Source organism: Nannospalax galili, unplaced genomic scaffold, assembly GCF_000622305.1.
Source record: "Nannospalax galili isolate Female #2095 unplaced genomic scaffold, S.galili_v1.0 scaffold257, whole genome shotgun sequence".
NCBI lineage: Eukaryota > Metazoa > Chordata > Mammalia > Rodentia > Spalacidae > Nannospalax > Nannospalax galili.
This window is the reverse complement of record NW_008340854.1, coordinates 3,986,606-4,003,637: the sequence shown is the minus strand read 5'-3', so window position 1 is coordinate 4,003,637 and position 17,032 is coordinate 3,986,606. Positions and strand designations below refer to the sequence as shown.

General features: G+C 39.4%; 1 protein-coding gene across 4 annotated transcripts in view; it reads left to right on the top strand.

Annotated features, from left to right (window-relative positions):
* The window catches only part of Thada (THADA armadillo repeat containing), a 408,197-nt gene that overhangs the window by 182,580 nt on the left and 208,585 nt on the right, over window positions 1-17,032 (top strand). For all 4 annotated transcript variants that reach the window (XM_029564835.1, XM_029564834.1, XM_008835873.3 and 1 more), the window contains exons 27-28: window positions 8,595-8,684; window positions 12,057-12,188. In XM_029564835.1, the coding sequence (XP_029420695.1) occupies window positions 8,595-8,684; window positions 12,057-12,188 (222 nt within the window). The remainder of the gene's footprint in view (window positions 1-8,594; window positions 8,685-12,056; window positions 12,189-17,032) is intronic.

The following is a 17,032-nucleotide window of genomic DNA, read 5'->3' as shown; positions in this document are numbered from 1 at the left end:
CAATGCGAACCCCCTAGAGACAATGGCAGACATGGGATTCCAAAGAACAATTAATAATATGATAAAAGAATTCACTGAATTTAAAGAACACACAAACAAGGTAATCATAGAGCTGAAGGAAGATAGGGATAAACTTCTGATTGAATTCAGAAAGAGCTAGAAATATTGAAGAATACTCAGGCTGAAATGAAGAAGGAAGTAAAACACTCAGTAAGTCACTTAGAAATGACAGGAGAAAGCCTCACCAATAGGATAAATGAAATGGAAAACAATATCAAGGAAAAATTTTAAAAAACACAAGAATGGAATGTGCAAGAATTGTGTGACACCATTAAAAAAAAAACTTACAAATCATAGGCATACAGGAAAGAGAAGAATCTCAAGATAATGGTATGGAACAGATCTGCAACAGGATTGTAGAAGAAAATTTCCCAAAATTAAACAAAGACATGCCCATACAAATACAAGAAGCATATAAAACACCAAACAGATGGAACCAGAAAAGAAAGTCTCCACAGCACATCATAGTAAAAACACTAAACGTTCAGAACAAAGAGACAATACTGAAAGCTGCAAAAGAAAAACAACAAATCACATATAAAAGAAAACCCATCAAGATTAGAGCTGAATTTTCAGTGCAAACTATGAAATCCAGAAGAGCCTGGACTAAACTATTTCCAGCTCTAAATGACCACAGATGCCAACCCAGATTACTTTAACCAGCAAAAATGTTTATCATAGTTGAAGGGGAAAGAAAAATCTTCCATAAATAAGCTGAAAGAATTCATGTCCACAAAACCAGCCCTTCAGAGGGTTCTTGAAGCAATACAAAGAGCTGAAGAAAGGAACGACTATATACAAGGGGTGACAGAAAGAAATTCATTGAAGGTATAACTGTGGAAATGTACAGCTATGAACAGACGTGAACAGAAATAAAAATGACAGTATTCAATACACCACGTTCATTAATAAGATTAAATATCAATGAACTGAACTCCCCAAAGACACAGACCATTGAATCCTGTTGCATTGCATGTGTCTTTTGCCTGGGGAGTTCAGTTTATTGATATTTAATATTAATATTGAAAGATGTGTATTTATTCCTATCATTTTGATTTCGGTTTGCATTCTTGGTATAACTGTGCATGTCCACAGTCATACCTTCATTTAGTTTCTTTCTGTTACCCTTGGATATAGTTGATCCTTTCTTTAGCTGTTTGTAATGCTTCAAGAATTCTCTAAAGGGATTGTGTTTGCGGACATGAATTCCTTCATTCTATTTATGTAGTGGAAGAATTCTCTTTCCCCTTCAACTATAATAGACCAGGACAGAGAATTAGCAGAGAGACTTCTGAATTAAACAATACCATATATCAAATGGACCTAACAGACATCTACCGAATATTCCACTGAAGCACCAAAGAATATACTTTCTATTCAGAGCCCCATGGAACCTTCTCCAAAATCAACCATGTATTGGGGCACAAAAAAAACCTCAACCAATACAAAAAGATTGAAATAATTCCATGCATTCTATCTGACCACAATGCAATAAAGCTTAAAATCAACACCTGAAGAATCCACAGTAACCACATGAAGACATGGAGATTAAACAACACACTCCTGAATGATGATTGAGTAAAAGGAGAGATTAAGAAAGAAATAAAAGTATGCTGGAATTAAATGAAAAGGACAATACAACAACAAAACCTCTGGGACATGCTGAAAGCTGTCCTTAAAGGGAAATTTATTGCTCTAAGTTCCTACATTAAAAAATTGGAAAGATCACAAATAAATGACTTAACATTGAAGCTCAAGTCACGTGAAAAGCAACAGCAAACGAAACCCAAACCCAGCAGACAAGAAGAAATAACAAAAATCAGGGCAGAAATTAATGAAATAGAAATTAAGAAAACAATACAAAGAATCAACGAATCCAAGAGCTGGTTCTTTGAGAAGATAAACAAGATTGATAGACCTCTAGCCCAGTTAACCAAAAGAAAGAGCACCTCCAAATCGACAAAATCAGAGACGAAAGGGGAAACATCACAACAGACACGAAAGAGATACAGAACATTATAAGGGAATACTTTAAAAACCTATATGCTACTAAATTTGAAAACCTAAAAGAAATGGTCACGTACCTAAAAGCATGGGATCCACCAAAGCTAAACCAAGAAGAGATTAATAGCTTAAACAGACCCATAACACATAAGGAAATTGAAACAGTAATACAAAACCTCCCGACTGAAAAAAGCCCAGGACCAGATGGATTTACAGCATGATTCTACCAGACATTTAAAGAGGATCTACATCCAATACTAAAGTTATTCAAAAAGATAGAAATGGAGGTAGAACTTCCAAGTTCTTTCTATGAAGCCAGCATCACTCTAATACCAAAGGCAGGTAAAGATAGAACCCAAAAAGAAAACTATAGACCCATATCTTTAATGAACGTAGATGCAAAAATTTTCAACAAAATGCTTGCAAACCACATACAGACACACATCAAAAAGATCATCCACCATGATCAAGTCGGCTTTATCACAGAGATAAACTAAGTCAGTAAATGTCATAAATCATATAAATGGTTTTAAAGACAAGGACCACATGGTCATCTCAATAGGTTCAGAGAAAGCCTTTGACAAAATTCAACATGCATTTATGTTCAAAGTCCTAGAGGGAATTGGAATGGAGGAAACATATCGCAACATAATTAAAGCCACATATAACAAACCCACAGCCAACATCATTCTAAATGGAGAAAAACTGGAAGCATTCCCACTGAAATTAGGAACCAGACAAGGCTATCCACTATCTCCACTCCACTTTAACATAGTGATTGATACTCTTGCAAGAGCAATCAGTCATGAGAAAGGAATTAACAGAGTAATAATTGGAAAAGAAGATACCAAATGATCCCTTTTGGTAGATGATATGATATTATATCTAAGAGATGCCAAAAATTCCACCAGAAAACTCCTAGAACTTATTAACACATTCAGTAAAGTGGCAGGTTACAAAATTAATCTACAAAAGTTTGTAGCCTTTCTATATACCAATAAGAAGCAATCGGAGTAAGAGTACATGGAAGCACTCCCCTTCCCAATAGCGGCAAAAAATACATATACATACACACACACACACACATACATATGTATGTGTGTGTATATATATATATATAATCTGGGAATAAACCTGACCAAAGACATTAAAGACCTTTACAAAGTAAATTTTAAATCCTTAAAAAAGAGATTGAGGAAGACTTCAGACGATGGAAGGACCTCCCATGCTCATGGATTGGAAGAATTAATATTGTGAAAATGACCATCCTACCAAAATCCATTTATAGATTCAGTGCAATGCCACTCAATATTCCCATGACATTTTTCACAGAATTGATAAAAACCATCGTAAGAGTCATATGGAAGCACAAAAGACCTCGGATAACCAAAGCAACCCTGAGCACTAAGAGCAATGCTGGGGGAATTACTATAGCAGATATTAAACTGTATTATAGACCTTTAGTCACAAAAACCACACAGTATTGGCACAAAAATAGACCCTTAGGTCAATGGAAAATATTGAAGACCAAAATATGAGTACATTCAATTTCAGCCACCTGACATTTGAAAAAGGAGCCAATGCACTTGGGGAAAGACACCATATTCAGCAAATGGTGCTGGCAAAACTGGATCTCCACCTGTAGAAGAATGAAACTAAACCCCTATCTTTCACCTTGTACAAAAGTCAACTCCAAATGTATCAAAGACCTCAATGTGAAGCCTGAAACTCTGAAACTGTTAGAAGAAAACATTGGCAGTAACCTACAAGATATGGGTGTAGGAAAGGATTTTCTAAACTTGACATCACCTGTCCAGGAAACAAGGTCAAGAATCAACAAATAGGACCTCATTAAACTAAAATGCTTCTGTACCTCAAAAGAAGCAACCAAGGAAATGAGGAGAAAACCCACAGAATGAGAGAAAATCTTCACCAGTGACACATCTGACAGTTTTAACATCCCGAGTATATAAGGGACTCAAAAAACAAAGTATCAGAAAGGAAGCAACCCAATGAAAAGATAGGCTAAGGAACTGAACAGAGAGGTCTCAAAAGAAGAAATAGAGATGGCTAAGAAACATCTTAAAAGATGTTCAACATCACTAGTAATTAGGGAAATGCAAATTAAAACCACTTTAAGATTTCATCTTATCCCAGTCAGACTGGCTAAGATCAAGAGAACAAATGATACCAAATGTGGGGGAGGATGTGGGGTAAGGGGAACGCTCATCCACTGCTGGTGGGGCTGCGAACTTGTTCAACCCCTATGGAAAGCAGTATGGAGAACTCTTAAAAAAGTACAAATGAACCTACCATTCGACCCAGTTATACCACTCCTTGGCATATACCCAAAGAACTCATCCTGTTGCAGTGACACTTGTACATCCATGTTTGTTGCTGCTCTTTTCAGAATAGCTTAGAGATGGAAGCAACCTAAGTGTCCATCAACTGATGACTGGTAATGAACATGTGGTTCATTTATACAATGGAGTTTTACTCAGGAGTAAAGAAAAATGAAATCATGAAATTTGCAGGTCAATGGATAGAGCTAGAACCTGTTATACTAAGTGAAGTACAGACTCAGAAAAAAAAAAACAAACCACATATTTTCCCTCATATGTGGGTCCTAGCAACAAATCCTTATAATATGTATCCAGACATAACTACATGAACCAGGATAATGAAGAGGAACCAGGGAATTAAAGGAAAAGAAAGAGTCTGAAAGAGAAGAACAGTAGAAAACAGGTGTTAACAAGGGAGATATAGACAATAAATGGGGTTATTTTAAGGGGAGTAGGGAGGGAAGATCATACAAGGAACCTAGGGGATAAAGGGAAAGGAAGTCAAGAGAGGTGGGACCATAGGAGAAGGGTATTTATTATTAAGGGAGAAATGGAAAAAAATGGGGGCACCTTAATTGGGGAAACCATGGTGGAAAGGTTAGACAATGTGAGAGATATATAATGACTAGCTAGTTTTAGAAAACAAGAGGGAACCATATTAGGCCAACAACCTCCTGACAAAGTATACATACAACCAGATCAAAGAATGTAATATATGCCCAGGGAAGGTTTTTCTGAGAGTGTTTGGTCTTTGCCCAAGCTCTATCTACATGGTATATATAGTAATTTAAAGTACCAGACTGGAACTAACCTTCTTGGATGTTTAACAGCCCTACTTTGAGCCCTATACTAATTTGGTCAGGGGGGACATAAAGGATAGTTTTTGCTCCTTGCCCTCCTAGGTTGACTAAATTCCAGGGGACTGTGAGCATCTTTCACAATGTCCTGTAACTGTAGTAAGTCTCCTGTCCTCTTGAGCAAGGCCATGGAGACTCCACCAGATGGACCTGAACCAGTGTCCAGTCTACAAAGAGGAGTGTCAACACAGAGGAAACATTTCCTCCATGCTTCCAAGCGAAGCCTGTCATGGTCGAACAGTACCTTTGACTTATCTTCACTTAGATGTAACTGGTAAAAGAATGGAGCCAGGGCCTCCTCCCAAGCCCATGTCACCTCTGAGGAAGAGATTCTCAAACAACCTTAAGAGTAAAAATAAATTGCTTTATCTGGGCCAACTGTAGGATCTTAAACACCCTAAAAGAAAGTAAAACCAAAGATTAATGAGGTCAGTATAAGTTTTTAAGAGTCCATATGTATAGCTAAAGGCTATATTAGACGAAACAATGCCAGACAGGAGAGACCTTCCTTGGAGTTATTGGCCAAGGTGGCACAAGAGACTCCCAGACAGTAACCCAGCATAGAACCAGGAAAATGAACAGCAGACCCCTATCTTATCTAAAGGAATATTGACAACGGATTGCTGCTATATGAGGAACAGCTGATCTTCCTAAAACAAAGATCTTTAGATAGGCTGACTAGATTCAGCAGACAGACAAGCACTGGAGAATGGCTGGGGGTGTCGACAACACAGTAGATAGTAACAGGGATGATGGAGTATATGGGTTCCAGTATGTGCGAGGGGGTAGCTGTGGGAGGGTGCCAAGTGGGTATGTAGTTGAATAAGTTTTTGTGGGATGTTCTGTATGATATACACACAGAAAAATCAACAAATTAAAAAAGACATATTTGAGGTGGAAGCATAAAAATTTACTTCATGTTAAGTAGTAGAGGTGACAAACATTACCAGTGAAATCTACCGGATGACTTTATATTCATACTCAGGTACTAAGGATCTGAGTGTAAATCACTTTGACTAGTACAATCAGATACATAGAGATTAAAGACACATGTGCAAACATCTAAGTGTTAGTAACATTAAAAATGAGTCTTTCTGTTTGAAACAGCATATTTTAAAATGAAATGAGATCTTTTTTAAAGGTTAAAAACTCATTCAATTTTATGTCTTATAGGGTTTGGGAATGGCTGGGGGTGCTGACAACACAGTAAACAGTAGCAGGGATATCAGAGTATAAGGGCTCTAGCTGGGGGAGGGAGGCTATGGGAGGGTGCTACTTGGGAAGTGGGTGTATAAAAAAAATTCTTCAAAGCATAAAAATTTGCTCCTTAATAATTGGTAGATGTGAAAAACATTACCATTGAAATCTACCTGATGACTTTATTTCCATGCTCAGATGCCAAGGAGCTCAGAAAGTAACCAACTATTACTGGTAATAATCAGATATGTAGAGATTAGAAAGGCATGTGCAAACATCTTAATGTCAATTTGCATTAAAAATGAATTTTTCTGTATGAAACTGCATTTTAATAATGAAATGAAGATCTTTTTTCAAGGTTAAAACCTCATTCAATTTTATATCTTACAGGGTTTATACTGAGTACAATATTGTATAACTGTATTAATTCATCTGTAAACCTAAAAATTTACAGCCAGTTTTCAAAGAGAAGCATCTTATCTCTGGAAATTGTAATTGAATATGTCAATGCTGTTGTAATGAAATACTTCTAATTATGTGGTTATTAAATAAATAATTTAAAAATAACTTCTAGAATAAAATTTGTTACTTTGAAGTAGGCAGAGATTTCTCAGCATATTGAATGCATGAACCAGAGAAGGAAAATTTGATAAATTATTTGACTTCATGAAATATGTAAAACTTTTCCTCATTAAAAGACATTATTAACTAAAATTATCACAAAGTAGGACACACACACACGGAGAGAGAGAGAGAGAGAGAGAGAGAGAGAGAGAGAGAGAGAGTTTGTGTGTTAGGAAAAAAGCAACCTATTTGTAAAATGGGCAAAAGTATTGACTAGATGCTCACTGGAAGCCCACACCAACGACCAAAGCACTCAAGATTGCTCAGTACATCAGTCATGCAAATCGGATCCACAGATTCAAGTTGAGGTAAAATGGAAAAGGATGAAAGTCAACAGCAAGTGTTGGGAATGATGTAGACCCAGCCAACTTTCATGTAGTATTGTTAGGAGTATAAAACAGTGTCACTGTTTTAGAAACTATCAGCTTCCTAAAATGATAGCAGTTTTCAGTTTTATTCTCAGCTATTGGTCCAAAAGAAATGATAACTATGCCCACAAAAACTCTGTTCCAGAATGTTAGAATAACAGTTGTATTCAGAATGAGTGGATGGAGGAAGGTTCCCCTGTCTGTCAACAGTAGAATGAATAACAAACTGTGACATATGGGTCTTCATGAATAGGAACATATTTCCAGAGTTGATGTAGATGGGTAGGTTAGGGAATATTTAATATTTATGCCATTGTGTATGAGCAGTTCTATTCTTTTAACAGTCACAAAGATGCTATTTTCCTAAATGCTTTACTAAGTTTGTGCTTTTGGGCCTGCTGTGCAATATGAGAAACTGTTTTTAGGACTTTCCCTGAACTCAAGAGCAGTTTTTATAGATGGAAGAACTAATCCTTATAGGTGTCAGCTAGAATGGGCCCTTCAGGTCCTCACACTCCAAATTTCTACTTCTGGTCACCATTCTCCTGAGCAGTGGTTTTCAGTCAGGGGCCATTGTGTCTCACCAAATACATTTGACAATATCTGAAGATGTTGTGATTGTCATGGTTAGAGAGAGAGATGTTGTGCTACTGGTATCTAGTAGGTAGAGACCTTGGAGATTACGAACAATCCTGCGGCAGAAAGAACTACCCTCACCCACAAAGAATCATTTGGTCCAAAAAGTTATGGTGCCAAGATTGAGAAACCTTTTTCTGGGCCTGTCCTTATCACTGAAGCTGAGTCAGTCACAGTCAGGTGTTGACTGTGCTTATAGCTCTAATCAGTTGTGCAAACTTGTCATGTTCCCTGCCTGAAGTTAATACTAAATATTTGTAGGCATATATAATCTTGAATATGGAGATAATTCCATGCATGAAGAGTACTTCTCAAATCATTACTATATGCATCATTTTTATTGACTGTTAAATGTAAGGCTCTGTGGATTTTCTATATAACTTTATGTCATTAAATATCCAAACAATCGATCTTCACTGTTTTCCTTTAAAGGGGGAGGTGAAGTTTTGCTATCAGATTAAAAGAGATCACTGATAATGTCTTATCCTCTATTTCTCCCTCTGCAGAATGTCAGGAAGAGAGTTTTTCTCTCGTTTCCCAGATCTGTATCCCTTTCTTCTCAAACATTTGGAAGCTGTAGCCAATACAGTGGACAGGTAAGGAGAGAATAAGCTGGGCAAAGTAGTCACGCTGAAGTATTTTATTAAGATTTTAGGTTGGACAGAGTGAGTGGCTCATGCTGAAATTCTAGCACTTGAAAGACAGATAAGAAGATTGCCACTAGTTGAAGGCCAGCCTGGCTACCTAGCTAGACCCTGTCTCAAGAAACCAAGCAATGGGGCTGAAAAAATGACTCAGCGGGTTAAGGCACTTGCCAATAAGCCTGACAACCTGAGTTCGATCCCAGAGACCTATATGATGGAAGGAGAGCACCAACTCACACAGATTGTCCTCTGACCTCTATAAGCGTACCATGCCACTCATACCCACCATCCCACCCTCCTCACCATCTCCCCCACACTAAGTAAATAAATGTAATAAACACCACATAAGGTGGCGGGGGGCTCACAATTATCCACCCCCCCCCCAAGGACCTATAGACATTTGCTAGGAGAGGAGAGACATTTTCTTCAGTGTTGTAGCCACTTGTAAGATACCCATCTTCTTGTAAATGAACTTTCATGAAAGCTCCTCTAAGCAACTTTGATGAAACTGATTGGGCCACACACAGTAAACAAAACAAAACATAGAAGAAGAATCGAGTCTACTTGGGAACAGGCCTGCCTTTTGCCTCCCGAGTGCTGAGATTAAAGGCGTGCGCCACCATGCTCGGCATTCATATTATATTTTAAAATATAATTTTGTCAAAATTAATCCTGGTTTTAATGTCATGTAAGAACTGACTTCTTAGAGGTAGGTGATGATTTCTTCTTTTAAGAATTCTTTTCAGGGGCTGGAGAGATGGTTCTGTGGTTAAGAACACTGGTTGTTCTTGCAGAAGACCCAGGTTTGAATCCTAGCACCCATATGGCAGCTAACAACTGTCTGTAAGTGTAGTTCCAGGGGATCCAACAGCCTCTTTTGACCTCCACGGGCATTGCAGGACACAGATGCACTTACCTACATGCAGGCAGTATACACATATGCATAGAATAAAAATAATAAATAAAATTTTTTTAATGTTGCTGAATTATTATTGTAATTTTTTTTGTCTTTTTTGAGACAGGGTCTCCCTGTAGCCCCAGCTGTCCTGGAACTCACTATGTAGACCAGGCTGGCCCTTGAACTCCGCCTCCCGAGTGCTGGGATTAAAGACGTGCGCCACCACGCCCGGCAATAAAAATTTTTTAAAAAATTATTTCCAGGGGGCTGGAGAGATGGCTGGCTTAACAGTTAAGAGCCCTTGCTGTTCTTTCAGAAGACTGAAGCTTGGCTCCTAGCACCCATGAAGAGCATCTCACAACTGTAACTCTAGTCCCAGGGGATCTGATGCCCTTTTCTCACCTCCACAGGCATACACACAAATAAACATTTTTTTAATTAAAAAAATTACTTCAGGGGCTGGGGAGATAGTATGGTTGATAAAGTATTTGTCATGTAAACCTGAAAATGTAAGTTCAATCCCCAGCACCCATGTAAAACGCCAAGTATAGATTCATGTACACTTGCAATTCCAGCCTTTGGGTTGGGGAGGCAGAAGGTTCCTTGAGACTTGCTGGCTAGCCAGTCTAGTGTAATAGGGGACTTCCAGGTCCCAGTGAGAGATCTTGTCTCAAAAGATAGGGTCGGGCCGGCCAGATGATTCAGTGTGTGAAGTACTTGCCATGTAAGGCTGATGGCCTAAGTTAGACCACTGGAGCCCACATAAAGGTGGTAGGAACCAGATGTGATAGCACACCTTTAATCCCAGCACTCAAGAGGCAGAGGCCAGTGGATCTCTGTGAGTTTCAGGTCAGTCAAGACTGCATAGTGGAAAGGGAAAGCTAACTCCATGAAATTGTCCTCTGACCTTCATGTATATGCTTTGGTGTGTGTACCCCCATCATATATACAATAATAATAAATAATTTAAAAAAATTTTTAAGCTACAGTGCCCCCACCCCATGAGCTGGAGCTGTAATCCCCTCCTGTGAGCTGGAGCTGTGGTCCCCTCCTGTGAGCCAGAATTGTTGTTCCTTCCTAAGAACCTAGAGCTGTGGTCCCCTCCTGTGAGCCAGAGTTATGGTCCCTTCCTATAAGCTGGAGCTGTGGTCCCCTCCTGTGAACCTGAAGCTGGGATCCCCTCCTATGAGTGGAGCTTTGGTCCTTAATTGTGAGCCATGGTTCCACATTTCTCGGTGGGCTGATGGTAGAGCAAATGGGAGGATAGAGGACTTCCTAATGTTGGACAGCAGTTTCAGCCTTCTCTGAGTGACTGCATACCCTACAGCGCCCTCTCCCAAGGTCCCAGGTTGTGCATGGCAGTGGCTTTTCCTCTGTGTTGAACTTACATGGGACAGGGGAAGTTTTTGTCATTTGAAGTTTCTGGTCTTGGGAGGACTAATTCTCTAGAACGGACTCCCCACCTCGCTTGACGGCCACCTACAGTGTTGACTCCACACGTAGTCCTGGGCACCCAGGCCTTGATGTTGGACCTTTCCCAGTCCCAGGCACCAAGAGGGTTTCCATAATTTTTCTATTACTCTTCTACAGCCCCATTGTACCTACCTGATAAAATCAGTTTGGGAAGGTAAAAATAAAAAATAAGGTCAATGGTTCCTGAGGAACGATACCCAAGAATTATTTTCTTCCTATTATTTTTCAAAATCTCCGTTTACATATTGAGTTTTCTTAAAGGATACCAGTATTTTATTGCTGGCCTGTTGCAGCCATTGTGAAATTATAGAAGATGGCTAACTAATAGGTCTACCTGAGCAAAAATGATCAGTGTCTTTGGAAATACAAAGTAGAGCCATTAAGAGGACTCCCAGCCTCAGCAGGCCACATAGAAGAAGCATTCTCAATGCCTTTCAATCTTATTCTGTAGCTGGAAAGAGAATTTTTAGTATGGGCATCTTAGAATATCCTTTTTGTATTTTTCACCAGTATGTGTACTTGATGTGTATGACTAGTCTATAATTAGGAAGTAAATTATGTCAGTGAAATTTACTTTTGTTCATGATACATTTCCTCACATGTGCCAACAGGCTTTTCTGGCCCTGGTAACAGCCTATTCATGCTTTCTTAAATGCATTCAGACATAGAAAGCCTCACATTTTATTCTCCGGAGCAGTGTACTCAAGTGAATGATTTGCTTTTAGAAGAGGATCATGTGCACAGGCCCAATCCTTCACTTTGCCCGCAACTTCTCCTCCTGATGCATATTAGGAAGACAGGAAGGTAATGGAGGAAAAGGTGACCAAAGGAAAATTGTCCCTTTCATCATGCAGAATCTTGATTCATATACATAATTAATGGCAAAATGTATTTGAAAATAATGCCTTATGTCTTTAATCTGAAATCTTTTACATACCATAACTTTTTTTCAGGGAGGTGGGAGAGCTGGATCGTCACCCCAGCATGTTCCTCCTACTCTTGGTATTGGAGAGACTCCACCCGTCCCCAATGGATGGCTCATCTTCTGCACTCAGCATGGCGCCTTTTGTTCCTTTCATTATCAGGTAGTGTCATGCTATAAGGGAAATAGTGGGGGTTGGTTGGCATAGGGACTTTAGAGGCAAACTTCATGTTCTTATTTTGGAAATTATAATCAATATTTTGGCTTTGGGAGGCATTGTGTAATGGCAGGAGCATGAGGCATTGCTCTAAACTGGTTTCTTGTGCTACAAGACAGATGCTTATATCATGGATGTGGAGCTCATTAGAATCCACTTTGTCAGTAGTATTTTCCTTAGGGGCCTGCTAATGAGTGTGTGGTGTTGATAGAAGATAACCCTTTTGAAAAACATGGCCTGATTGCATTATACCTGTGTTGGGCCCACCGCCACAGGTGTGATGGGGCAGCCTTGATCCTGGCATGTATTCCCTGTTCTGTGGCTTAAGAGGACATTTGGCTGTTCACTCTGGAGGAGTCAAATCCTTCAGTGGGTGGCATGCCTATGGCAGTACCACATAGCCCATAGTCTTGCTTATCTTCTCCTTCAAGCCTAGAGTGCCTGAAACATGTGACACATCAGCAATAGGCATTCCTGCTTGAGGAGCCTGGCTCTACAAGCTGTTACACGTTTTGAGGTGTCTGTCACCTTCTGATTGCCTTTTTTATTTTGGATTATGTAGGCCTCCAAAAGAATTCACATTTTCTTAAGAAACAGTTTAGAAGCCTGTCCTATTATTGATAGCACTTACCTTTCTTTTTATCTCTTGACAAGGCAGTGCCTTTAATATATCTAATGAAGCTAGAAATGGACTTAGAGTGGAATGAAACTCCAGAAAGCTGTTTATTATTATGTGGTGCTCTGGGTCCCACATCCTGATTTCTTGAAGCCGACTTAACGCATTTCCATGTGAGAAACCATTAAACCCAAGATTCTGACATGTGATTGCTGTAACTGCTTGTTTGCCACCAAGCTCTGGCTATGTTATCTGTGATCAGAGATGACTCACTCAGGTTGGTTTGTTTCCTGATACACAGAGTTACCAGTCAGCCTCATCCAGCATTCGGTGATTCATTTTAGGAATTTACGTGGTAAATTTTACTTTCAAGGGCCTTCAAAGTGTTCTTTTAAAGGGAAAAAACTCTGAAATGTTTTCACAAAGTTGATACAAGGGGGGAAGGCACAAATAGACAGTTACAGGGTACATTAGAAACCAAGATATGCTGTGAAACCTGGTGGTCTGTGTGGAGAACTTTCAATTTGCAGAAGCTTTTTACTAATCAGTCTGTTATCTGTTGCATTCTGGAAGCCAGAAGTTGGTACATTGTTTTTGTTTCATTTTATTTTGTTTGAGACAGGGTCTCCTTCAAGCCCCAGCTGGTCTGGAACTCATTATGTAGACCAGGCTGGCCTCAGTCCCACAGAGATCTGCCTGCACCTACTGGGATTAAAGGCATGTACCACCACACCCTATAGAAGTTGCTACACTGAAAATATCATTCCAAATGCCTTTGTTTACATATAATCAGTATGCACATTAATTATCATATTCAAAGATACTACAAAAATTACTTTATATAGAAGATTTAAATATTACTCTGAAGCCACACACATTGTTTGGGTTGGTTTATTTGGTTTAGTTTATACTGTTTTGTTTTATAGTGTTGGGGATGAAACCTAGGGCCTTTCATGTTTGGCAAGCATTCTACTACTGAGCTATATCCTCAACCCAATACATTGTTTTTAAGTTCAAAGGCACAAAGCTGGTACTAGAGAGTTGACTCAAGGGTTAAAAGCACTGGCTGCTCTTTCAGAGGACCTGGGCTCAGTTCTCAACATCCACATGATACCTAACAGCCATCTGTAACTCTAGTTACAGGGGATCCAGTGCTCTCTTGGGGCCTCTGAAGGCACTACACACATGTGGTATACCTATTTATATACATGCAGAAAACACACATAAAATAAAAATAAAGTATAACAGCAAAAAAAGGGTACAAAACAAGAAATTAGCCAAGTATTCTGTCCTGCCAGTGAAAATGCCATGGTCCATAGTTGCTTTCTGCCTGAATATAGAGTTACAGAGTACTATTAGCAGCAGAACTAATTCCTTAGAGAGCCAGTCATCTCTCATTCATCCAGGGTCCGTGTATGTCATGTCAATAAAACAGTGTTTCAGGTTATAGAGATGATTCAGTGGTTAAGAGCACTTAACGCTCTTACAGAGAACCCAGGTTTGGTTCCCAGCACCCACATGGCAGCTAACAACTGTCTATAACTCCAGTTCTGGGGGATCTAATGCCCTTTTCTGGCCTCTACAGGCATCATATTTATGTGGCACACTTACATATGGGCAGGTAAAGCACTTATACACATAAAAAATAAAATTAAATAAAAAGAGCAGTGTTTCTCAACATTATGATATAAGCATAACACTTGGGAATTATGTTAATTCTGCTTCAGAAGAGTCATGGTTGTGTCTGTAAGCCTACTTCTTAAAAGAACTCCAAACTCCAGATACTGTGATGGCCTGTGGCCCACACTTGGATTAGCAAGATTAAATTTGAAATATTAAATTTAAATACCATCAGAGCCACACACATAGAGGCCACTGATAAACTAGACAGTAGCAGGGTCATGCTGAGGTTAGGATATTTAAGAAGCTTATAAGAAGTAAATTTCAAGGGTTGTGGAGATGGCTCAGTCAGTAAAGTGCTTACTGCATAAGCCTGAGAACCTGAATTTGAATCCTCAGCACCCACATAAAAAGAAAGCCAAGTGCAGTACACACCTATAATCTCGGTGCTGAGTAGGCAGAGACAGATGGATCCCTGGAGCTCATTGGCTAGCCAACTTAGCCAAATTGGTAAACTCCAGGTTTAGTGAGAGACCTTGCCTCAGAACAAAAAAGATGGGACTGGAGAGATGATTCATTCAGTTAAGAGCACTGGCTGCTCTTGCAGAGAACCTGGTTTTGGCTCCCAGCACCCACATGGTTTTCACAACCGTCTGTAACTCCAGTTCCAGGGTATCTGACACCCTAATAAGGTATAAAGTGATTGAGGAAGACGCCCAACATTGACCTCTGGCCTCTACACGCACACACACACACACACACACAAACACACACACACAAACAGATACAGATTTTGACCTACGAGTACAGAGAATGAGTAAAATACTATTTTGCACAGAAGTCAGTAGAAAATAGACCAGCCTTTGTTGAGCCCTAACTTTTTTTTTTTAACTAGGTAGTAACATTTTGCTTACCATGACTCTGAGATAATATGCTGCCATCCCTATTTCTCTTGGGAAACTGAGGTTCATAGAATCTCCAGTTACAGTCTCAGTCTCTCTCTCTCTCTCTCTCTCTCTCTCTCTCTCTCTCTCTCTCTCTCTCTCTCTCTCTCTCACTCTCACTCAGTAGATTTATATTTCTGGTCCTTTGTTCCATACTTAAGAACCTGCCCAAGCTTTTTTCTTTGTTACTTTGTCAACTTGAACCTTAGAAGTTACTGATTGAAGTTTTCCAAGTTCTGTGTGGGCACACAAGATTGTTGCATCATCTTAGAACAGAAATGTTCATGTTAATCTCAGTATGTTGTTACAGTTTTTAAAAAGATCTTGTTTATTTTTTTGTGCTTGATCCAAACACACAGCCCTTTCCTACATTAATATGGTACCTTCAATTTAAGACCATTCATCTTCCATTGAAATATCACAGAGCTGAATAATTCATGTTTTAAAAGTAGTGCCAACTGGCTCTCTGAATGTATCTCACAATGCACACTTGTCTGGGGTTTTCTAGAGGCTAAAGGTCTTTCCCAAGACTAAATCAGCTCTTCTAATTTTAGAGCTTTGTGCATGCTAGGCAAATACTCTACCAACTAAAGTAAGGTACCATGTAAGGTACATGCCCAGCTCCTGTGCATCACATTTCTACTTGCTCTGTCTTCCCACAGTCCTTTGAGATAAGTAGACGGCAACATTTTCTTTATAGAAAGATGGAGACAAGCAGAGCAGTTTAAGTACTACCAAGGTAGAAGTCTTGCCCTGTTCCCTTTCCACCTCCAGGTCCCGATTGCTCCGCTCTTCCAAAGTCTGCAGCACTTATCATTGGACTTCTTTTCTTGTCACTCATCATTATTGTGTTATACTACTAATGCTCAGCACTTGTTCTCGCCACATAAATCTTAACCTCCTCCATGTAGAACAGCTGTAGGTTTTGTTGTTTTGTGGTACTTTTCTTAGTCGAAGTTTGGGCACTGAGCTAAATTGAGTAATATAAACATGAAACTAGTTTGGAATTGAGACTTTTTGGGTGTGAATAGGTATTATCTCTGAAGTACTCAAGGACTTCCAGTCCTATAATATTGGAGCCGCATGTTGTATACCGTTGGTCACAGGCTATGTAGAAAGAAGGCCCAGCTGGGTTTCATATTTTATCTGGCCTGTGAGAAGTTGCCTGTTCCAGTATGAGCTCTGGCATTTGATTATATTGTCATTCACCTCTGTGACTTTCTGTTTCCTTTTCAAACAAATTTTAATCAAATTAAGGTCTTGGTCCTTAATTTGGTCCCCTCTGACCTCATGAGCCTGTGACCCAAGAGCTTCCTCTACTATGAACTCCTTTCTGACTGCCCTCTAGAGAGGCCCTGTGAAGGTCCACCTTGCAGTACCCTCTGCAGGTTTGGGGCCCTAGGAAAGGGGCCTGAATCATTAACGATAGAAGAAGGGGCAAGATACTGTTTTTCTTTTGAAAATCATGTAATCATAACAAAGCAAAAATGCATACCTCCCAGATTAATATAGCCTGAGTACAGAAGCCATGTAGGAGAGCCTCGGTGTACTTGGGGCTAGGTCTGTATAATGGAGATAAATGTCCTGCTTAGAAAATAGCACTCCTAGGT